This window comes from Leptodactylus fuscus, unplaced genomic scaffold (genome assembly GCF_031893055.1).
Source record: "Leptodactylus fuscus isolate aLepFus1 unplaced genomic scaffold, aLepFus1.hap2 HAP2_SCAFFOLD_133, whole genome shotgun sequence".
NCBI classification, from domain to species: domain Eukaryota; kingdom Metazoa; phylum Chordata; class Amphibia; order Anura; family Leptodactylidae; genus Leptodactylus; species Leptodactylus fuscus.
The window spans coordinates 120,587-145,230 of record NW_027440155.1 but is presented as its reverse complement, the minus strand read 5'-3'; the positions used below and the strand labels follow the sequence as shown (position 1 = coordinate 145,230).

Genomic DNA, 24,644 nt, shown 5'->3' with positions numbered 1-24,644 from the left:
ACTGCAGCGTATAGCGTACAGAGGACATGAGCTGAGGGTATCCAGACTATAGTAATGTCCTCCACAACAGCATGAAGGTGAGCGGAGACACAGCAGGGCCGTATACTGCAGCGTATAGCGTACAGAGAACATGAGCTGAGGGTATCAGGACTATAGTAATGTCCTCCACAACAGCATGAAGGTGAGCGGAGACACAGCAGGGCCGTATACTGCAGCGTATAGCGTACAGAGGACATGAGCTGAGTGTATCCGGACTATAGTAATGTCCTCCACAACAGCATGAAGGTGAGCGGAGACACAGCAGGGCCGTATACTGCAGCGTATAGCGTACAGAGGACATGAGCTGAGTGTATCCGGACTATAGTAATGTCCTCCGCAACAGCATGAAGGTGAGCGGAGACACAGCAGGGCCGTATACTGCAGCGTATAGCGTACAGAGGACATGAGCTGAGGGTATCCGGACTATAGTAATGTCCTCCACAACAGCATGAAGGTGAGCGGAGACACAGCAGAGCCGTATACTGCAGCGTATAGCGTACAGAGGACATGAGCTGAGGGTATCCGGACTATAGTAATTTCCTCCACAACCGCATGAAGGTGAGCGGAGACACAGCAGGGCCGTATACTGCAGCGTATAGCGTACAGAGGACATGAGCTGAGGGTATCCGGACTATAGTAATGTCCTCCACAACAGCATGAAGGTGAGCGGAGACACAGCAGGGCCGTATACTGCAGCGTATAGCGTACAGAGGACATGAGCTGAGTGTATCCGGACTATAGTAATGTCCTCCACAACAGCATGAAGGTGAGCGGAGACACAGCAGGGCCGTATACTGCAGCGTATAGCGTACAGAGGACATGAGCTGAGGGTATCCGGACTATAGTAATGTCCTCCACAACAGCATGAAGGTGAGCGGAGACACAGCAGAGCCGTATACTGCAGCGTATAGCGTACAGAGGACATGAGCTGAGGGTATCCGGACTATAGTAATTTCCTCCACAACCGCATGAAGGTGAGCGGAGACACAGCAGGGCCGTATACTGCAGCGTATAGCGTACAGAGGACATGAGCTGAGGGTATCCGGACTATAGTAATGTCCTCCACAACAGCATGAAGGTGAGCGGAGACACAGCAGAGCCGTATACTGCAGCGTATAGCGTACAGAGGACATGAGCTGAGGGTATCCGGACTATAGTAATGTCCTCCACAACAGCATGAAGGTGAGCGGAGACACAGCAGAGCCGTATACTGCAGCGTATAGCGTACAGAGGACATGAGCTGAGGGTATCCGGACTATAGTAATTTCCTCCACAACCGCATGAAGGTGAGCGGAGACACAGCAGGGCCGTATACTGCAGCGTATAGCGTACAGAGGACATGAGCTGAGGGTATCCGGACTATAGTAATGTCCTCCACAACAGCATGAAGGTGAGCGGAGACACAGCAGGGCCGTATACTGCAGCGTATAGCGTACAGAGGACATGAGCTGTGTCCGGGGCTTCCTTAGGGAGCGGCATGTGAAGGTCAGACATCTGTATAGAAGTAATACCTGAGGCAGGTGTAATCTATAATCTGAGATTACCCCCCATGGTCCTGTATAGTCCGTCCCCTTGTATTATACACTATGCTGTGTCCGGGGCTGCAGGTGACGGTCAGACATCTGTATAGTAGTAATACCTGAGGCAGGTGTAATCTATAATCTGAGATTACCCCCCATGGTCCTGTATAGTCCGTCTCCTTGTATTATACACTATGCTGTGTCCGGGGCTGCAGGTGACGGTCAGACATCTGTATAGTAGTAATACCTGAGGCAGGTGTAATCTATAATCTGAGATTACCCCCCATGGTCCTGTATAGTCCGTCTCCTTGTATTATACACTATGCTGTGTCCGGGGCTGCAGGTGACAGTCAGACATCTGCATAGAAGTAATACCTGAGGCAGGTGTAGACTATAATCTGAGATTACCCCCCATGGTCCTGTATAGTCCGTCTCCTTGTATTATACACTATGCTGTGTCCGGGGCTGCAGGTGACAGTCAGACATCTGTATAGTAGTAATACCTGAGGCAGGTGTAATCTATAATCTGAGATTACCCCCCATGGTCCTGTATAGTCCGTCTCCTTGTATTATACACTATGCTGTGTCCGGGGCTGCAGGTGACAGTCAGACATCTGTATAGAAGTAATACCTGAGGCAGCTGTAGACTATAATCTGAGATTACCCCCCATGGTCCTGTATAGTCCGTCTCCTTGTATTATACACTATGCTGTGTCCGGGGCTGCAGGTGACGGTCAGACATCTGTATAGTAGTAATACCTGAGGCAGGTGTAATCTATAATCTGAGATTACCCCCCATGGTCCTGTATAGTCCGTCTCCTTGTATTATACACTATGCTGTGTCCGGGCTGCAGGTGACGGTCAGACATCTGTATAGTAGTAATACCTGAGGCAGGTGTAATCTATAATCTGAGATTACCCCCATGGTCCTGTATAGTCCGTTCCTTGTATTATACACTATGCTGTGTCCGGGGCTGCAGGTGACATGTCAGACATCTGTATTGTAGTAATACCTGAGGCAGGTGTAATCTATAATCTGAGATTACCCCCCATGGTCCTGTATAGTCCGTCTCCTTGTATTATACACTATGCTGTGTCCGGGGCTGCAGGTGACAGTCAGACATCTGCATAGAAGTAATACCTGAGGCAGGTGTAGACTATAATCTGAGATTACCCCCCATGGTCCTGTATAGTCCGTCCCCTTGTATTATACACTATGCTGTGTCCGGGGCTGCAGGTGACAGTCAGACCTCTGTATAGTAGTAATACCTGAGGCAGGTGTAATCTATAATCTGAGATTACCCCCCATGGTCCTGTATAGTCCGTCTCCTTGTATTATACACTATGCTGTGTCCGGGGCTTCCTTAGGGAGCGGCATGTGAAGGTCAGACCTCTGTATAGTAGTAATACCTGAGGCAGGTGTAATCTATAATCTGAGATTACCCCCCATGGTCCTGTATAGTCCGTCCCCTTGTATTATACACTATGCTGTGTCCGGGGCTGCAGGTGACGGTCAGACCTCTGTATAGAAGTAATACCTGAGGCAGGTGTAATCTATAATCTGAGATTACCCCCCATGGTCCTGTATAGTCCGTCTCCTTGTATTATGCACTATGCTGTGTCCGGGGCTGCAGGTGACAGTCAGACATCTGTATAGTAGTAATACCTGAGGCAGCTGTAGACTATAATCTGAGATTACCCCCCATGGTCCTGTATAGTCCGTCTCCTTGTATTATACACTATGCTGTGTCCGGGGCTGCAGGTGACGGTCAGACATCTGTATAGTAGTAATACCTGAGGCAGGTGTAATCTATAATCTGAGATTACCCCCCATGGTCCTGTATAGTCCGTCTCCTTGTATTATGCACTATGCTGTGTCCGGGGCTGCAGGTGACAGTCAGACATCTGTATAGTAGTAATACCTGAGGCAGCTGTAGACTATAATCTGAGATTACCCCCCATGGTCCTGTATAGTCCGTCTCCTTGTATTATACACTATGCTGTGTCCGGGGCTGCAGGTGACGGTCAGACATCTGTATAGTAGTAATACCTGAGGCAGGTGTAATCTATAATCTGAGATTACCCCCCATGGTCCTGTATAGTCCGTCTCCTTGTATTATACACTATGCTGTGTCCGGGGCTGCAGGTGACAGTCAGACATCTGTATTGTAGTAATACCTGAGGCAGGTGTAATCTATAATCTGAGATTACCCCCCATGGTCCTGTATAGTCCGTCTCCTTGTATTATACACTATGCTGTGTCCGGGGCTGCAGGTGACAGTCAGACATCTGCATAGAAGTAATACCTGAGGCAGGTGTAGACTATAATCTGAGATTACCCCCCATGGTCCTGTATAGTCCGTCCCCTTGTATTATACACTATGCTGTGTCCGGGGCTGCAGGTGACAGTCAGACCTCTGTATAGTAGTAATACCTGAGGCAGGTGTAATCTATAATCTGAGATTACCCCCCATGGTCCTGTATAGTCCGTCTCCTTGTATTATACACTATGCTGTGTCCGGGGCTTCCTTAGGGAGCGGCATGTGAAGGTCAGACCTCTGTATAGTAGTAATACCTGAGGCAGGTGTAATCTATAATCTGAGATTACCCCCCATGGTCCTGTATAGTCCGTCCCCTTGTATTATACACTATGCTGTGTCCGGGGCTGCAGGTGACGGTCAGACCTCTGTATAGAAGTAATACCTGAGGCAGGTGTAATCTATAATCTGAGATTACCCCCCATGGTCCTGTATAGTCCGTCCCCTTGTATTATACACTATGCTGTGTCCGGGGCTGCAGGTGACAGTCAGACATCTGTATAGTAGTAATACCTGAGGCAGGTGTAATCTATAATCTGAGATTACCCCCCATGGTCCTGTATAGTCTGTCTCCTTGTATTATACACTATGCTGTGTCCGGGGCTGCAGGTGACAGTCAGACCTCTGTATAGAAGTAATACCTGAGGCAGGTGTAATCTATAATCTGAGATTACCCCCCATGGTCCTGAATAGTCCGTCCCCTTGTATTATACACTATGCTGTGTCCGGGGCTGCAGGTGACGGTCAGACCTCTGTATAGTAGTAATACCTGAGGCAGGTGTAATCTATAATCTGAGATTACCCCCCATGGTCCTGTATAGTCTGTCTCCTTGTATTATACACTATGCTGTGTCCGGGGCTGCAGGTGACAGTCAGACATCTGTATAGAAGTAATACCTGAGGCAGGTGTAATCTATAATCTGAGATTACCCCCCATGGTCCTGTATAGTCTGTCTCCTTGTATTATACACTATGCTGTGTCCGGGGCTGCAGGTGACAGTCAGACCTCTGTATAGAAGTAATACCTGAGGCAGGTGTAATCTATAATCTGAGATTACCCCCCATGGTCCTGTATAGTCCGTCTCCTTGTATTATACACTATGCTGTGTCCGGGGCTGCAGGTGACAGTCAGACATCTGTATAGTAGTAATACCTGAGGCAGGTGTAATCTATAATCTGAGATTACCCCCCATGGTCCTGTATAGTCTGTCTCCTTGTATTATACACTATGCTGTGTCCGGGGCTGCAGGTGACAGTCAGACCTCTGTATAGAAGTAATACCTGAGGCAGGTGTAATCTATAATCTGAGATTACCCCCCATGGTCCTGTATAGTCCGTCTCCTTGTATTATACACTATGCTGTGTCCGGGGCTGCAGGTGACAGTCAGACATCTGTATAGTAGTAATACCTGAGGCAGGTGTAATCTATAATCTGAGATTACCCCCCATGGTCCTGTATAGTCCGTCTCCTTGTATTATACACTATGCTGTGTCCGGGGCTGCAGGTGACAGTCAGACATCTGTATAGAAGTAATACCTGAGGCAGGTGTAATCTATAATCTGAGATTACCCCCCATGGTCCTGTATAGTCCGTCCCCTTGTATTATACACTATGCTGTGTCCGGGGCTGCAGGTGACGGTCAGACCTCTGTATAGTAGTAATACCTGAGGCAGGTGTAATCTATAATCTGAGATTACCCCCCATGGTCCTGTATAGTCTGTCTCCTTGTATTATACACTATGCTGTGTCCGGGGCTGCAGGTGACAGTCAGACCTCTGTATAGAAGTAATACCTGAGGCAGGTGTAATCTATAATCTGAGATTACCCCCCATAGTCCTGTATAGTCCGTCCCCTTGTATTATACACTATGCTGTGTCCGGGGCTGCAGGTGACAGTCAGACATCTGTATAGTAGTAATACCTGAGGCAGGTGTAATCTATAATCTGAGATTACCCCCCATGGTCCTGTATAGTCCGTCTCCTTGTATTATACACTATGCTGTGTCCGGGGCTGCAGGTGACAGTCAGACATCTGTATAGTAGTAATAGCTGAGGCAGGTGTAATCTATAATCTGAGATTACCCCCCATAGTCCTGTATAGTCCGTCCCCTTGTATTATACACTATGCTGTGTCCGGGGCTGCAGGTGACAGTCAGACATCTGTATAGTAGTAATACCTGAGGCAGGTGTAATCTATAATCTGAGATTACCCCCCATGGTCCTGTATAGTCCGTCTCCTTGTATTATACACTATGCTGTGTCCGGGGCTGCAGGTGACAGTCAGACATCTGTATAGTAGTAATACCTGAGGCAGGTGTAGACTATAATCTGAGATTACCCCCCATGGTCCTGTATAGTCTGTCTCCTTGTATTATACACTATGCTGTGTCCAGGGCTGCAGGTGACGGTCAGACATCTGTATAGTAGTAATACCTGAGGCAGGTGTAATCTATAATCTGAGATTACCCCCCATGGTCCTGTATAGTCCGTCTCCTTGTATTATACACTATGCTGTGTCCGGGGCTGCAGGTGACAGTCAGACATCTGTATAGTAGTAATACCTGAGGCAGGTGTAATCTATAATCTGAGATTACCCCCCATGGTCCTGTATAGTCTGTCTCCTTGTATTATACACTATGCTGTGTCCGGGGCTGCAGGTGACAGTCAGACCTCTGTATAGTAGTAATACCTGAGGCAGGTGTAATCTATAATCTGAGATTATCCCCCATGGTCCTGTATAGTCCGTCTCCTTGTATTATGCACTATGCTGTGTCCGGGGCTGCAGGTGACAGTCAGACCTCTGTATAGTAGTAATACCTGAGACAGGTGTAATCTATAATCTGAGATTACCCCCCATGGTCCTGTATAGTCCGTCTCCTTGTATTATACACTATGCTGTGTCCGGGGCTGCAGGTGACAGTCAGACATCTGTATAGTAGTAATACCTGAGGCAGGTGTAATCTATAATCTGAGATTACCCCCCATGGTCCTGTATAGTCCGTCTCCTTGTATTATACACTATGCTGTGTCCGGGGCTGCAGGTGACAGTCAGACATCTGTATAGTAGTAATAGCTGAGGCAGGTGTAATCTATAATCTGAGATTACCCCCCATGGTCCTGTATAGTCCGTCTCCTTGTATTATACACTATGCTGTGTCCGGGGCTGCAGGTGACAGTCAGACATCTGTATAGAAGTAATACCTGAGGCAGGTGTAGACTATAATCTGAGATTACCCCCCATGGTCCTGTATAGTCTGTCTCCTTGTATTATACACTATGCTGTGTCCGGGGCTGCAGGTGACGGTCAGACCTCTGTATAGTAGTAATACCTGAGACAGGTGTAATCTATAATCTGAGATTACCCCCCATGGTCCTGTATAGTCCGTCTCCTTGTATTATACACTATGCTGTGTCCGGGGCTGCAGGTGACAGTCAGACATCTGTATAGTAGTAATACCTGAGGCAGGTGTAATCTATAATCTGAGATTACCCCCCATGGTCCTGTATAGTCCGTCTCCTTGTATTATACACTATGCTGTGTCCGGGGCTGCAGGTGACGGTCAGACCTCTGTATAGTAGTAATACCTGAGACAGGTGTAATCTATAATCTGAGATTACCCCCCATGGTCCTGTATAGTCCGTCCCCTTGTATTATACACTATGCTGTGTCCGGGGCTGCAGGTGACAGTCAGACATCTGTATAGTAGTAATACCTGAGGCAGGTGTAGACTATAATCTGAGATTACCCCCCATAGTCCTGTATAGTCCGTCTCCTTGTATTATACACTATGCTGTGTCCGGGGCTTCCTTCCTCACTCTTGGGAGATTTTTCACGTTTTTCCTCCTTTCTTCCCTCAGGGCGGTGTGAATGATGAGGTTTCCCTGACGTCTTATGTTGCAGCTTCCATGTTGGAGTCCGGCACAGACCCCAGTGTAAGTGACGCCGCTGTATATGGAGGCGATATATTTGCAGGCTCTCCTGTGTCGGGTCTCGCCCCCCCTCGAGGTGTCCCTTAATCTGCACCCCTTATGGCATGCTCTTTAACCCTTCGCTGTCTGCTGTAGGATCCTATTGTGGTGAAGGCTCTGGAGTGTATTGAGAAGGAGCCCCTGGACGTCGCCTCCATCTACAAGCTGGCACTGAAGGCGTACGCGTACACACTGGCAAAGCGTGAGGAGAGCCGAGCCGCCACGCTGCAGAAACTGCATGAAAAGGCCACGAAAGCAGGTAAAGGACAAATCCTCTGCAAAACGCAGCAATGTCTGATACCTGTCACTATACATGAGATCTGTAATGGCCGGCAAGTGGGAAATGTGCAACTCCGCTAAAATGCAGAGAAAAATCTACAAAGGACTGCAAAGAGAGAGGCAAATAATAAAGCACAGTGTGAACACAGCCTGAATAAAGCCAAGCAATGATACAAAGCCAAAGATTAGCAAGTCATTGCAGGGACACCTATAAAGTTACTGCAGTATAACCTGTATCATCCGTGTATCTGCTGCAGTGTAACCTGTATTGTCCGTGTGTCTACTTCTGTGTTACATGTATCGTCCGTGTATCTACTTCTGTGTTACATGTATCGTCCGTGTATCTACTTCTGTGTTACATGTATCGTCCGTGTATCTACTTCTGTGTTACATGTATCGTCCGTGTATCTACTTCTGTGTTACATGTATCGTCCGTGTATCTACTTCTGTGTTACATGTATCGTCCGTGTATCTACTTCTGTATTACATGTTTCGTCCGTGTATCTGCTGCAGTATAACCTGTATCATCCGTGTATCTACTTCTGTGTTACCTGTATCATCCGTGTATCTAATGAAATCCTTCCGTGTCATTGACCCTTTCCTTTGCAGGTGGTTTATTGTTCTGGACCCAGGAGACCAAACCTCAGCCCCAATCCTATTGGTCTAAGCCGAATTCGGTGGATGTGGAGATGACGTCCTACGTCCTCCTGAGCCTGGCGTCTTGTGAAAATAGAACGAAGAAGGATCTTGGCGATATGGCAGCAATCGTCCGCTGGTTATCTAAGCAACAGAACCCGAATGGCGGCTTCTGCTCCACGCAGGTACGTAGCCGCGACGCCTGGCCAGTCGGGAGAAGGTGACGCTCGAGCTCCCGCCATGATCCTTCCTGTGGGGCTTTTGGCCTCTCTCTCTTCATTGGTCGGTTCTATTCATCCTCCATCTTGACATCTCTCTTTGGCCCTCAGGACACGGTGGTGGCCCTTCAAGCTTTGGCCAAGTTTGCCGGTCTTACCAGCAGTTCTTCAGGATCTGTGACAGTAGATGTCACCACGGAGAAAGGCTTCCACCATCGCTTCCAAGTGGACCTGAACAACCGCCTGCTCATGCAGAAGGTGCCGCTCCCTGAAGTCTGCGGCGAGTACGAGGTGACCGTATGTGGAAAGGGCACGGTGATTGCACAGGTATGGAGGACGCGGTGTCCGGGGCTCTGCACATGTGGATTATGTCTCCTCTTCATGGCTGCACGCTCACCTTCCTGCCATCTTTCTTTGCACAGGGTGTTCAGCGCTATAATGTTCTCCCTGAAGCCAGAGAAGATACTTTTCAGCTGTCGGTGAATCCTCAGTGTGTGAAAAGTGACCTCATGGAGATATCGGTGGAGTTTAGGTGAGAGATGTAGATGTAGTCTCCTCCAATCACATCCAGAGCTGCAGGCACAATAGTACAGTTACATCACGTAGTCTCCTCCAATCACATCCAGAGCTGCAGGCACAATAGTACCGTTACATCACGTAGTCTCCTCCAATCACATCCAGAGCTGCGGGCACAATAGTACTGTTACATCACGTAGTCTCCTCCAATCACATCCAGAGCTGCAGGCACAATAGCACTGTTACATCACGTAGTCTCCTCCAATCACATCCAGAGCTGCGGGCACAATAGTACTGTTACATCACGTAGTCTCCTCCAATCACATCCAGAGCTGCAGGCACAATAGTACTGTTACATCACGTAGTCTCCTCCAATCACATCCAGAGCTGCAGGCACAATAGTACTGTTACATCACGTAGTCTCCTCCAATCACATCCAGAGCTGCAGGCACAATAGTACCGTGAGATCACGTAGTCTCCTCCAATCACATCCAGAGCTTCAGGCACAATAGTACCGTGAGATCACGTAGTCTCCTCCAATCACATCCAGAGCTGCAGGCACAATAGTACCGTGAGATCACGTAGTCTCCTCCAATCACATCCAGAGCTGCAGGCACAATAGTACCGTGAGATCACGTAGTCTCCTCCAATCACATCCAGAGCTGCAGGCACAATAGTACTGTTACATCACGTAGTCTCCTCCAATCACATCCAGAGCTGCAGGCACAATAGTACTGTTACATCACGTAGTCTCCTCCAATCACATCCAGAGCTGCAGGCACAATAGCACTGTTACATCACGTAGTCTCCTCCAATCACATCCAGAGCTGCAGGCACAATAGTACTGTTACATCACGTAGTCTCCTCCAATCACATCCAGAGCTGCAGGCACAATAGCACTGTTACATCACGTAGTCTCCTCCAATCACATCCAGAGCTGCAGGCACAATAGTACCGTGAGATCATGTAGTCTCCTCCAATCACATCCAGAGCTGCAGGCACAATAGTACCGTTACATCACGTAGTCTCCTCCAATCACATCCAGAGCTGCAGGCACAATAGCACTGTTACATCACGTAGTCTCCTCCAATCACATCCAGAGCTGCAGGCACAATAGTACCGTGAGATCACGTAGTCTCCTCCAATCACATCCAGAGCTTCAGGCACAATAGTACCGTGAGATCACGTAGTCTCCTCCAATCACATCCAGAGCTGCAGGCACAATAGTACTGTTACATCACGTAGTCTCCTCCAATCACATCCAGAGCTGCAGGCACAATAGTACTGTTACATCACGTAGTCTCCTCCAATCACATCCAGAGCTGCAGGCACAATAGCACTGTTACATCACGTAGTCTCCTCCAATCACATCCAGAGCTGCAGGCACAATAGTACCGTGAGATCACGTAGTCTCCTCCAATCACATCCAGAGCTTCAGGCACAATAGTACCGTGAGATCACGTAGTCTCCTCCAATCACATCCAGAGCTGCAGGCACAATAGTACTGTGAGATCATGTAGTCTCCTCCAATCACATCCAGAGCTGCAGGCACAATAGTACCGTTACATCACGTAGTCTCCTCCAATCACATCCAGAGCTGCAGGCACAATAGCACTGTTACATCACGTAGTCTCCTCCAATCACATCCAGAGCTGCAGGCACAATAGTACCGTGAGATCACGTAGTCTCCTCCAATCACATCCAGAGCTTCAGGCACAATAGTACCGTGAGATCACGTAGTCTCCTCCAATCACATCCAGAGCTGCAGGCACAATAGTACCGTGAGATCACGTAGTCTCCTCCAATCACATCCAGAGCTGCAGGCACAATAGTACCGTGAGATCACGTAGTCTCCTCCAATCACATCCAGAGCTGCAGGCACAATAGTACCGTTACATCACGTAGTCTCCTCCAATCACATCCAGAGCTGCAGGCACAATAGTACCGTGAGATCACGTAGTCTCCTCCAATCACATCCAGAGCTGCAGGCACAATAGTACTGTTACATCACGTAGTCTCCTCCAATCACATCCAGAGCTGCAGGCACAATAGTACTGTTACATCACGTAGTCTCCTCCAATCACATCCAGAGCTGCAGGCACAATAGTACTGTTACATCACGTAGTCTCCTCCAATCACATCCAGAGCTGCAGGCACAATAGCACTGTTACATCACGTAGTCTCCTCCAATCACATCCAGAGCTGCAGGCACAATAGTACTGTTACATCACGTAGTCTCCTCCAATCACATCCAGAGCTGCAGGCACAATAGCACTGTTACATCACGTAGTCTCCTCCAATCACATCCAGAGCTGCAGGCACAATAGTACCGTGAGATCACGTAGTCTCCTCCAATCACATCCAGAGCTGCAGGCACAATAGTACCGTGAGATCACGTAGTCTCCTCCAATCACATCCAGAGCTGCAGGCACAATAGTACCGTGAGATCACGTAGTCTCCTCCAATCACATCCAGAGCTGCAGGCACAATAGTACTGTTACATCACGTAGTCTCCTCCAATCACATCCAGAGCTGCAGGCACAATAGTACTGTTACATCACGTAGTCTCCTCCAATCACATCCAGAGCTGCAGGCACAATAGCACTGTTACATCACGTAGTCTCCTCCAATCACACCCAGAGCTGCAGGCACAATAGTACCGTGAGATCACGTAGTCTCCTCCAATCACATCCAGAGCTGCAGGCACAATAGTACCGTGAGATCACGTAGTCTCCTCCAATCACATCCAGAGCTGCAGGCACAATAGTACTGTTACATCACGTAGTCTCCTCCAATCACATCCAGAGCTGCAGGCACAATAGTACTGTTACATCACGTAGTCTCCTCCAATCACATCCAGAGCTGCAGGCACAATAGTACCGTGAGATCACGTAGTCTCCTCCAATCACATCCAGAGCTGCAGGCACAATAGTACTGTTACATCACGTAGTCTCCTCCAATCACATCCAGAGCTGCAGGCACAATAGTACTGTTACATCACGTAGTCTCCTCCAATCACATCCAGAGCTGCAGGCACAATAGTACCGTGAGATCACGTAGTCTCCTCCAATCACATCCAGAGCTGCAGGCACAATAGTACCGTGAGATCACGTAGTCTCCTCCAATCACATCCAGAGCTGCAGGCACAATAGTACTGTTACATCACGTAGTCTCCTCCAATCACATCCAGAGCTGCAGGCACAATAGTACTGTTACATCACGTAGTCTCCTCCAATCACATCCAGAGCTGCAGGCACAATAGCACTGTTACATCACGTAGTCTCCTCCAATCACATCCAGAGCTGCAGGCACAATAGTACTGTTACATCACGTAGTCTCCTCCAATCACATCCAGAGCTGCAGGCACCATCTCCTTCAGTCCGTCTCCTCTCTTCCTGCAGGTATGTTGGACACAGGTTGGCTACTAACATGGTCATTGTGGAGATAGACATGTTGTCTGGCTACCAGATCCTTGAGGAGTCCATTGCTGCTGTAAGTTCATGAGAAGCTTCTCCAATTCCTGACTCCTCCTCCTCCTCCCCTGCCTGGAGGTCACTGTCCCGTCTGGAGGACCAGGGGGTTGTCATGGGCTAATCCTGGGGACGGAGTTGTCAGTGAGGTGGGGTGTTCTGCCACATTGTACAATCATTTGTCACGTTTTTCAGCTGAAGAAGAGTCGTCAGGTGAAGAGAGTGGAGAAGAAGGAGGACGGCGTCCTCATCTATGTGGAGGAGGTGAGAGGACGGCGGCAGGGACCACCGAGTCTTAAAGGGAAACTCCACCTTGTCTTCAGGATTAAAGATACAGCATGCATACAGAATATCTCATGTAGGAATATATATATACACACACACAGCAGTGATGTCACACGATTAACAGCAGGGATACAGCTGACAACAGGATTCCGCACAGCTGACAACAGATTTGCCACTACCAGTATGGCAACCAATAGCGCGCCCCCTGCCGCTACTAACACACTGAACTCTGACTCAACATTTGTATTTCACTGCTTTCAAAAACGTCATCTTTATCCTCGGGGTGTACCGCAACACAACGGCTACTGGAGGGGCTGCCAGGACCACAAGTTGTGTTGCTGTTGCCACCACCGTTTTTATTCTTAGTATTAGTACTTGTTCTGGTAGTTACAGTTACCTTTAGCTTTGTTCCAGACCTTTTATTTCACCACAGATACAATAGTGATTAGTGACAAGTCTCACATTACCTGCATGGATTTATTTATTTTAGACAAAAAAAATATACTACTATATACCATCATATACTACTGTATCATATACTATCATATAACATACTACTATATACCATCATATACTACTGTATCATATACTACTGTATCATATACTATCATATAACATACTACTATATACCATCATATACTACTGTATCATATACTACTGTATCATATACCATCATACAATATACTACTATATACCATCATATACTACTGTATCATATAATATACTACTATATACCATCATATACTACTGTATCATATACTACTGTATCATATACTATCATATAACATACTACTATATACCATCATATACTACTGTATCATATAATATACTACTATATACCATCATATACTACTGTATCATATACCATCATATAATACTACTATATACCATCATATACTACTGTATCATATACCATCATATAATATACTACTATATACCATCATATACTACTGTATCATATTCCAACATATAATATACTACTATATACCATCATATACTACTGTATCATATACCATCATATAATACTACTATATACCATCATATACTACTGTATCATATACCATCATATAATACTACTATATACCATCATATACTACTGTATCATATACCATCATACAATATACTACTATATACCATCATATACTACTGTATCATATAATATACTACTATATACCATCATATACTACTGTATCATATACCATCATACAATATACTACTATATACCATCATATACTACTGTATCATATAATATACTACTATATACCATCATATACTACTGTATCATATACCATCATATAATATACTACTATATACCATCATATACTACTGTATCATATACCATCATATAATACTACTATATACCATCATATACTACTGTATCATATACCATCATACAATATACTACTATATACCATCATATACTACTGTATCATATAATATACTACTATATACCATCATATACTACTGTATCATATACCATCATATAATACTACTATATACCATCATATACTACTGTATCATATACCATCATATAATACTACTATATACCATCATATACTACTGTATCATATACCATCATATAATATACTACTATATACCATCATATACTACTGTATCATATACCATCATATAATACTACTATATACCATCATATACTACTGTATCATATACCATCATACAATATACTACTATATACCATCATATACTACTGTATCATATAATATACTACTATATACCATCATATACTACTGTATCATATACCATCATATAATACTACTATATACCATCATATACTACTGTATCATATACCATCATATAATACTACTATATACCATCATATACTACTGTATCATATACTATCATATAACATACTACTATATACCATTACTATTACCTTGTTGTCATATACAATTCTATCAGTTAGAGTTCTTTCCTATAACATAATCTGATTGTTCTATAATCTACAATAATCTGGGTTCTCTCCTTGTCTTCTTAGGTCACGTCTGTGTCTCAGACCCTGAAGCTTCAGGCTGAGGAGACTGTCCCAGTGAGCGGCCGAAAACCAGCCAACGCTAAAATCTATGACTACTACATTACAGGTAACATAAAGCGGCAGAGACAGTGTCAGGACAGAGGGGGCTCCGAGGTGACAGCTCAGAGGGGCCACACTCTGGACTCAGATTGGTTCACTTCATTACTGACCCAAGTGCTCATTACCCAGGAACAAGGCCAGACAAAACTGAGCCAGGGGCCTGACAGTATACAGTATATGCCCTAACCCTCAAACTAGGCCCAAACTAATCCAGGTCAACAACTCATACTCCTAGTGGGTTCAGAACAGCACAATGGAGGAGCCTCAGAGCAGAAAACCACTAGGAGGAGCCACTACATACAGATTATACAGTCACCACTAGGGGGAGCTCACTACATACAGATTATACAGTCACCACTAGGGGGAGCTCACTACATACAGATTATACAGTCACCACTAGGAGGAGCTCACTACATACAGATTATACAGTCACCACTAGGAGGAGCCACTACATACAGATTATACAGTCACCACTAGGGGGAGCTCACTACATACAGATTATACAGTCACCACTAGGAGGAGCCACTACATACAGATTATACAGTCACCACTAGGAGGAGCCACTACATACAGATTATACAGTCACCACTAGGGGGAGCTCAGGAGCTTACTACATACAGGTCTATACAGTCACCACTAGGAGGAGCCCACTACATACAGATTATACAGTCACCACTAGGGGGAGCTCACTACATACAGATTATACAGTCACCACTAGGAGGAGCCCACTACATACAGATTATACAGTCACCACTAGGGGGAGCTCACTACATACAGATTATACAGTCACCACTAGGAGGAGCCCACTACATACAGATTATACAGTCACCACTAGGGGGAGCTCACTACATACAGATTATACAGTCACCACTAGGGGGAGCTCACTACATACAGATTATACAGTCACCACTAGGAGGAGCTCACTACATACAGATTATACAGTCACCACTAGAGGGAGCTCACTACATACAGATTATACAGTCACCACTAGAGGGAGCTCACTACATACAGATTATACAGTCACCACTAGGGGGAGCTCACTACATACAGATTATACAGTCACCACTAGGGGGAGCTCACTACATACAGATTATACAGTCACCACTAGAGGGAGCTCACTACATACAGATTATACAGTCACCACTAGGAGGAGCTCACTACATACAGATTATACAGTCACCACTAGGAGGAGCTCACTACATACAGATTATACAGTCACCACTAGAGGGAGCTCACTACATACAGATTATACAGTCACCACTAGGGGGAGCTCACTACATACAGATTATACAGTCACCACTAGGACGAGCTCACTACATACAGATTATACAGTCACCACTAGGAGGAGCTCACTACATACAGATTATACAGTCACCACTAGGGGGAGCTCACTACATACAGATTATACAGTCACCACTAGGGGGAGCTCACTACATACAGATTATACAGTCACCACTAGGGGGAGCTCACTACATACAGATTATACAGTCACCACTAGGAGGAGCTCACTACATACAGATTATACAGTCACCACTAGGACGAGCTCACTACATACAGATTATACAGTCACCACTAGAGGGAGCTCACTACATACAGATTATACAGTCACCACTAGGGGGAGCTCACTACATACAGATTATACAGTCACCACTAGAGGGAGCTCACTACATACAGATTATACAGTCACCACTAGAGGGAGCTCACTACATACAGATTATACAGTCACCACTAGAGGGAGCTCACTACATACAGATTATACAGTCACCACTAGAGGGAGCTCACTACATACAGATTATACAGTCACCACTAGAGGGAGCTCACTACATACAGATTATACAGTCACCACTAGAGGGAGCTCACTACATACAGATTATACAGTGACCACTAGAGGGAGCTCACTACATAGAAATTATACAGTCACCACTAGGGGGAGCTCACTACATACAGATTATACAGTCACCACTAGGAGGAGCTCACTACATACAGATGATACAGTCACCACTAGGGGGAGCTCACTACATACAGATTATACAGTCACCACTAGGAGGAGCTCACTACATACAGATGATACAGTCACCACTAGGAGGAGCTCACTACATACAGATTATACAGTCACCACTAGGGGGAGCTCACTACATACAGATTATACAGTCACCACTAGAGGGAGCTCACTACATACAGATTATACAGTCACCACTAGGGGGAGCTCACTACATACAGATGATACAGTCACCACTAGGAGGAGCTCACTACATACAGATTATACAGTCACCACTAGGAGGAGCTCACTACATACAGATTATACAGTCACCACTAGGAGGAGCTCACTACATACAGATTATACAGTCACCACTAGGAGGAGCTCACTACATACAGATTATACAGTCACCACTAGGGGGAGCTCACTACATACAGATTATACAGTCACCACTAGAGGGAGCTCACTACATACAGATTATACAGTCACCACTAGAGGGAGCTCACTACATACAGATTATACAGTCACCACTAGAGGGAGCTCACTACATACAGATTATACAGTCACCACTAGAGGGAGCTCACTACATACAGATTATACAGTCACCACTAGAGGGAGCTCACTACATACAGATTATACAGTCACCACTAGAGGGAGCTCACTACATACAGATTATACAGTCACCACTAGGGGGAGCTCACTACATACAGATTATACAGTCACCACTAGAGGGAGCTCACTACATACAGATTATACAGTCACCACTAGGGGGAGCTCACTACATACAGATTATACAGTCACCACTAGAGGGAGCTCACTACATACAGATTATACAGTCACCACTAGGAGGAGCTCACTACATACAGATTATACAGTCACCACTAGGAGGAGCTCACTACATACAGATGATACAGTCACCACTAGGGGGAGCTCACTACATACAGATTATACAGTCACCACTAGGAGGAGCTCACTACATACAGATGATACAGTCACCACTAGGAGGAGCTCACTACATACAGATTATACAGTCACCACTAGAGGGAGCTCACTACATACAGATTATACAGTCACCACTAGGGGGAGCTCACTACATACAGATTATACAGTCACCACTAGGAGGAGCTCACTACATACAGATTATACAGTCACCACTAGGAGGAGCTCACTACATACAGATTATACAGTCACCACTAGGGGGAGCTCACTACATACAGATTATACAGTCACCACTAGGGGGAGCTCACTACATACAGATTATACAGTCACCACTAGGGGGAGCTCACTACATACAGATTATACAGTCACCACTAGGAGGCGCTCACTACATACAGATTATACAGTCACCACTAGGGGGAGCTCACTACATACATATTATACAGTCACCACTAGGAGGAGCTCACTACATACAGATTATACAGTCACCACTAGAGGGAGCTCACTACATACAGATTATACAGTCACCACTAGGAGGAGCTCACTACATACAGATTATACAGTCACCACTAGGGGGAGCTCACTACATACAGATTATACAGTCACCACTAGGAGGAGCTCACTACATACTGATTATACAGTCACCACTAGGGGGAGCTCACTACATACAGATTATACAGTCACCACTAGGGGGAGCTCACTACATACAGATTATACAGTCACCACTAGGAGGAGCTCACTACATACAGATTATACAGTCACCACTAGGGGGAGCTCACTACATACTGATTATACAGTCACCACTAGAGGGAGCTCACTACATACAGATTATACAGTCACCACTAGGGGGAGCTCACTACATACAGATTATACAGTCACCACTAGGGGGAGCTCACTACATACAGATTATACAGTCACCACTAGGAAGAGCTCACTACATACAGATTATACAGTCACCACTAGGAGGAGCTCACTACATACAGATTATACAGTCACCACTAGGAGGAGCTCACTACATACAGATTATACAGTCACCACTAGGAGGAGCTCACTACATACAGATTATACAGTCACCACTAGGAGGAGCTCACTACATACAGATTATACAGTCACCACTAGGGGGAGCTCACTACATACAGATTATACAGTCACCACTAGGGGGAGCTCACTACATACTGATTATACAGTCACCACTAGGGGGAGCTCACTACATACAGATTATACAGTCACCACTAGGGGGAGCTCACTACATACTGATTATACAGTCACCACTAGGGGGAGCTCACTACATACAGATTATACAGTCACCACTAGGGGGAGCTCACTACATACAGATTATACAGTCACCACTAGGAGGAGCTCACTACATACAGATTATACAGTCACCACTAGGGGGAGCTCACTACATACTGATTATACAGTCACCACTAGAGGGAGCTCACTACATACAGATTATACAGTCACCACTAGGAGGAGCTCACTACATACAGATTATACAGTCACCACTAGGGGGAGCTCACTACATACAGATTATACAGTCACCACTAGGAAGAGCTCACTACATACAGATTATACAGTCACCACTAGGAGGAGCTCACTACATACAGATTATACAGTCACCACTAGAGGGAGCTCACTACATACTGATTATACAGTCACCACTAGAGGGAGCTCACTACATACAGATTATACAGTCACCACTAGGGGGAGCTCACTACATACAGATTATACAGTCACCACTAGGGGGAGCTCACTACATACAGATTATACAGTCACCACTAGGAAGTGATTGAGACAGCTTCTTACAGTGTCCTTAGTTGTCAGCCGCTTTCATCAGTCATTGTCCTTCCACCTCCCTCTGCTCTTTTGCTTGCCTCGCTCGCTCGCTCTCTCTCCTGACTTGTCTTCTTTTATTTTTTTGCAGCAGAGCAGATGACTAGCAGCTACTTGATGGATTGTTAAGGAGGTGAGGTCATTATCCATGGTCATGGTGTTACGTTCGTGTCTGAGTCCAGACCCAAATTCCGGACTGCAGGTTGCACCGCTAAGGGAACAGGGGAGGGAGACTTTCCCTGGCACTACAGCGGCTGGCTAGGCCCTGCCTGCGGGTGGTGGTGGCTGTCCCCAAACTAGTCTTGGCCCCGACAACTCCTGGCTCTCTAGCACGAAGACCTAGCAGACAGATAGGGCAAGAGCTATAGGAGAGCGAGGGACTGGGGATACTAAGGGGGTCACCCCTACAGAAACCAAGGGGCAGCTGCAGACAAACAAACAGGATGGGATGTGCTGGACAACGGACACGCAACACAACACAATACACAACAAGAGAATGAGGAGAGGGACAGTGGAGAGGAAAGGGTTACACAGGACTGGGGCAAATCACTGGAACCCAAAACCTCTCCAACCACAAGAAAGTGCCAGACACACAGAGCAGAAGGACAGGGTGGAGATGAAGTGTGAGGGAACAAACCAGATACAAACAGGCCACTCTCACACCACTTCCTAATCAGTTGGAACTATCACCAAAAACAATCCTCCTCCTAGAGCCAAGAATCCTAAGGTGTAAACCACGAAAACCGGCAACATGTGGAGCCAGCCCTTTTCCTTAAAAAGGCCCCAGAATCCTCCCATAGGGTGATGGCAATATTAAACACCTGAGGTTCGATTCCTGGAACCTCAAGTATGCTCAGAGGACTGACCCCAATACCAAACCAGATGGTCCAGTGGCAAAGCAACCACCAGCAGAACATAGGAGCCCGGATCAAACCCCCAGCCAACACACACACCAACATATACGAACAACCAGGTCATGACACGTGGTCCTCAGAAAGTTACAGACTTTTTGAATTCCACTTGTCTGTCCTCTGTATTTAGGATCTGCACATCCTACACTCCACCTTTACTTTCCCCCATTCTCCTTTCATTCCTGACTGTGTCCATCCACCTGCCGGCAGTTTCTCACAGACATCCAACTTTCCTAAAATCACTTACAATTTCTGAGGGTCTGAAATGTGTGACCCTGAACCCCTCTGTTGAAGAACGAATAAGGATGTAGGTATTTCAGTGAATGTGAACTCAGTTCCCTAAGTCCTCAGGGATGTAGAACATGTACTCAGTTCCCTAAGTCCTCAGGGATGTAGAACATGTATTCAGTTCCCTAAGTCCTCAGAGATGTAGAACATGTATTCAGTTCCCTAAGTCCTCAGAGATGTAGAACATGTACTCAGTTCCCTAAGTCCTCAGGGATGTAGAACATGTATTCAGTTCCCTAAGTCCTCAGAGATGTAGAACATGTATTCAGTTCCCTAAGTCCTCAGAGATGTAGAACATGTACTCAGTTCCCTAAGTCCTCAGGGATGTAGAACATGTACTCAGTTCCCTAAGTCCTCAGGGATGTAGAACATGTACTCAGTTCCCTAAGTCCTCAGGGATGTAGAACATGTACTCAGTTCCCTAAGTCCTCAGGGATGTAGAACATGTACTCAGTTCCCTAAGTCCTCAGAGATGTAGAACATGTATTCAGTTCCCTAAGTCCTCAGGGATGTAGAACATGTACTCAGTTCCCTAAGTCCTCAGGGATGTAGAACATGTTGTTAGTTCCCTAAGTCCTCAGGGATGTAGAACATGTATTCAGTTCCCTAAGTCCTCAGAGATGTAGAACATGTTGTTAGTTCCCTAAGTCCTCAGAGATGTAGAACATGTACTCAGTTCCCTAAGTCCTCAGGGATGTAGAACATGTACTCAGTTCCCTAAGTCCTCAGGGATGTAGAACATGTATTCAGTTCCCTAAGTCCTCAGAGATGTAGAACATGTTGTTAGTTCCCTAAGTCCTCAGGGATGTAGAACATGTACTCAGTTCCCTAAGTCCTCAGGGATGTAGAACATGTTGTTAGTTCCCTAAGTCCTCAGGGATGTAGAACATGTATTCAGTTCCCTAAGTCCTCAGAGATGTAGAACATGTTGTTAGTTCCCTAAGTCCTCAGAGATGTAGAACATGTACTGAGTTCCCTAAGTCCTCAGGGATGTAGAACATGTACTTAGTTCCCTAAGTCCTAAGGGATGTAGAACATGTACTCAGTTCCCTAAGTCCTCAGGGATGTAGAACATGTACTCAGTTCCCTAAGTCCTCAGAGATGTAGAACATGTACTGAGTTCCCTAAGTCCTCAGAGATGTAGAACATGTACTGAGTTCCCTAAGTCCTAAGGGATGTAGAACATGTACTCAGTTCCCTAAGTCCTCAGGGATGTAGAACATGTACTCAGTTCCCTAAGTCCTCAGAGATGTAGAACATGTTGTTAGTTCCCTAAGTCCTCAGAGATGTAGAACATGTACTCAGTTCCCTAAGTCCTCAGGGATGTAGAACATGTACTCAGTTCCCTAAGTCCTCAGGGATGTAGAACATGTACTCAGTTCCCTAAGTCCTCAGGGATGTAGAACATGTACTCAGTTCCCTAAGTCCTCAGAGATGTAGAACATGTTGTTAGTTCCCTAAGTCCTCAGAGATGTAGAACATGTACTCAGTTCCCTAAGTCCTCAGGGATGTAGAACATGTACTCAGTTCCCTAAGTCCTCAGGGATGTAGAACATGTATTCAGTTCCCTAAGTCCTCAGAGATGTAGAACATGTTGTTAGTTCCCTAAGTCCTCAGGGATGTAGAACATGTACTCAGTTCCCTAAGTCCTCAGGGATGTAGAACATGTTGTTAGTTCCCTAAGTCCTCAGGGATGTAGAACATGTATTCAGTTCCCTAAGTCCTCAGAGATGTAGAACATGTTGTTAGTTCCCTAAGTCCTCAGAGATGTAGAACATGTACTGAGTTCCCTAAGTCCTCAGGGATGTAGAACATGTACTTAGTTCCCTAAGTCCTAAGGGATGTAGAACATGTACTCAGTTCCCTAAGTCCTCAGGGATGTAGAACATGTACTCAGTTCCCTAAGTCCTCAGAGATGTAGAACATGTTGTTAGTTCCCTAAGTCCTCAGAGATGTAGAACATGTACTGAGTTCCCTAAGTCCTCAGAGATGTAGAACATGTACTGAGTTCCCTAAGTCCTAAGGGATGTAGAACATGTACTCAGTTCCCTAAGTCCTCAGGGATGTAGAACATGTACTCAGTTCCCTAAGTCCTCAGAGATGTAGAACATGTTGTTAGTTCCCTAAGTCCTCAGAGATGTAGAACATGTACTCAGTTCCCTAAGTCCTCAGGGATGTAGAACATGTACTCAGTTCCCTAAGTCCTCAGGGATGTAGAACATGTACTCAGTTCCCTAAGTCCTCAGGGATGTAGAACATGTACTCAGTTCCCTAAGTCCTCAGAGATGTAGAACATGTTGTTAGTTCCCTAAGTCCTCAGGGATGTAGAACATGTACTTAGTTCCCTAAGTCCTAAGGGATGTAGAACATGTACTCAGTTCCCTAAGTCCTCAGAGATGTAGAACATGTATTCAGTTCCCTAAGTCCTCAGAGATGTAGAACATGTATTCAGTTCCCTAAGTCCTCAGGGATGTAGAACATGTACTCAGTTCCCTAAGTCCTCAGGGATGTAGAACATGTTGTTAGTTCCCTAAGTCCTCAGGGATGTAGAACATGTATTCAGTTCCCTAAGTCCTCAGAGATGTAGAACATGTACTCAGTTCCCTAAGTCCTCAGGGATGTAGAACATGTACTCAGTTCCCTAAGTCCTCAGGGATGTAGAACATGTATTCAGTTCCCTAAGTCCTCAGAGATGTAGAACATGTTGTTAGTTCCCTAAGTCCTCAGGGATGTAGAACATGTACTCAGTTCCCTAAGTCCTCAGGGATGTAGAACATGTTGTTAGTTCCCTAAGTCCTCAGGGATGTAGAACATGTATTCAGTTCCCTAAGTCCTCAGAGATGTATAATATTATTTCCTGACTGGTTGTTCACTTGGGTAATGCCTTTCGTTAGTCGGGTGCCCACAGATCAGCTTATTATGAGTGTGCTGTAGTCATCTGTAATCCGGGCATCTTTGCATTAGGTGCTTAATATCCTTTACAGCGCCACCACAGGGGAACTTGTGCATTACTCTGAATGTCCCTGATTTTACCAGGTGTTATTTTCTACCAATACCTACTATCGTTCTAGTACAATATGATGCAAAGACACCCCTATTTTGATGTAGACAAATTGATCCCTTCCTGACCCCCCGCCATCACCAGTAACACCCCCTGTATGCTCAGTCCTGTAGCTCATATCACTATTAATAAACGGTGTCTTTGCTGTGTGATTAGCAGTGTATTTGCTGTGTGATTAGCGGTGTATTTGCTGTGTGATTTGCGGTGTATTTCCTCTTTGATTAGCGGTGTATTTTCTCTGATTAGCGGTGTATTTCCTCTGTGATTTGCGGTGTCTTTTCTCTGTGATTAGCGG

At 45.8% G+C, this 24,644-nt stretch overlaps 1 protein-coding gene across 1 annotated transcript in view; it reads left to right on the top strand.

The window, feature by feature from the left end:
- LOC142187076 (alpha-2-macroglobulin-like protein 1) overlaps window positions 1-21,311 on the top strand; it is a 114,220-nt gene extending 92,909 nt beyond the window's left edge. The window contains exons 27-35 of the mRNA XM_075261440.1: window positions 7,736-7,810; window positions 7,943-8,105; window positions 8,735-8,946; window positions 9,091-9,306; window positions 9,402-9,511; window positions 12,897-12,987; window positions 13,161-13,229; window positions 15,247-15,349; window positions 21,211-21,311. Coding sequence (XP_075117541.1) covers window positions 7,736-7,810; window positions 7,943-8,105; window positions 8,735-8,946; window positions 9,091-9,306; window positions 9,402-9,511; window positions 12,897-12,987; window positions 13,161-13,229; window positions 15,247-15,349; window positions 21,211-21,311 — 1,140 coding nt within the window. The remainder of the gene's footprint in view (window positions 1-7,735; window positions 7,811-7,942; window positions 8,106-8,734; window positions 8,947-9,090; window positions 9,307-9,401; window positions 9,512-12,896; window positions 12,988-13,160; window positions 13,230-15,246; window positions 15,350-21,210) is intronic.
- Window positions 21,312-24,644: the final 3,333 nt, after the last annotated feature.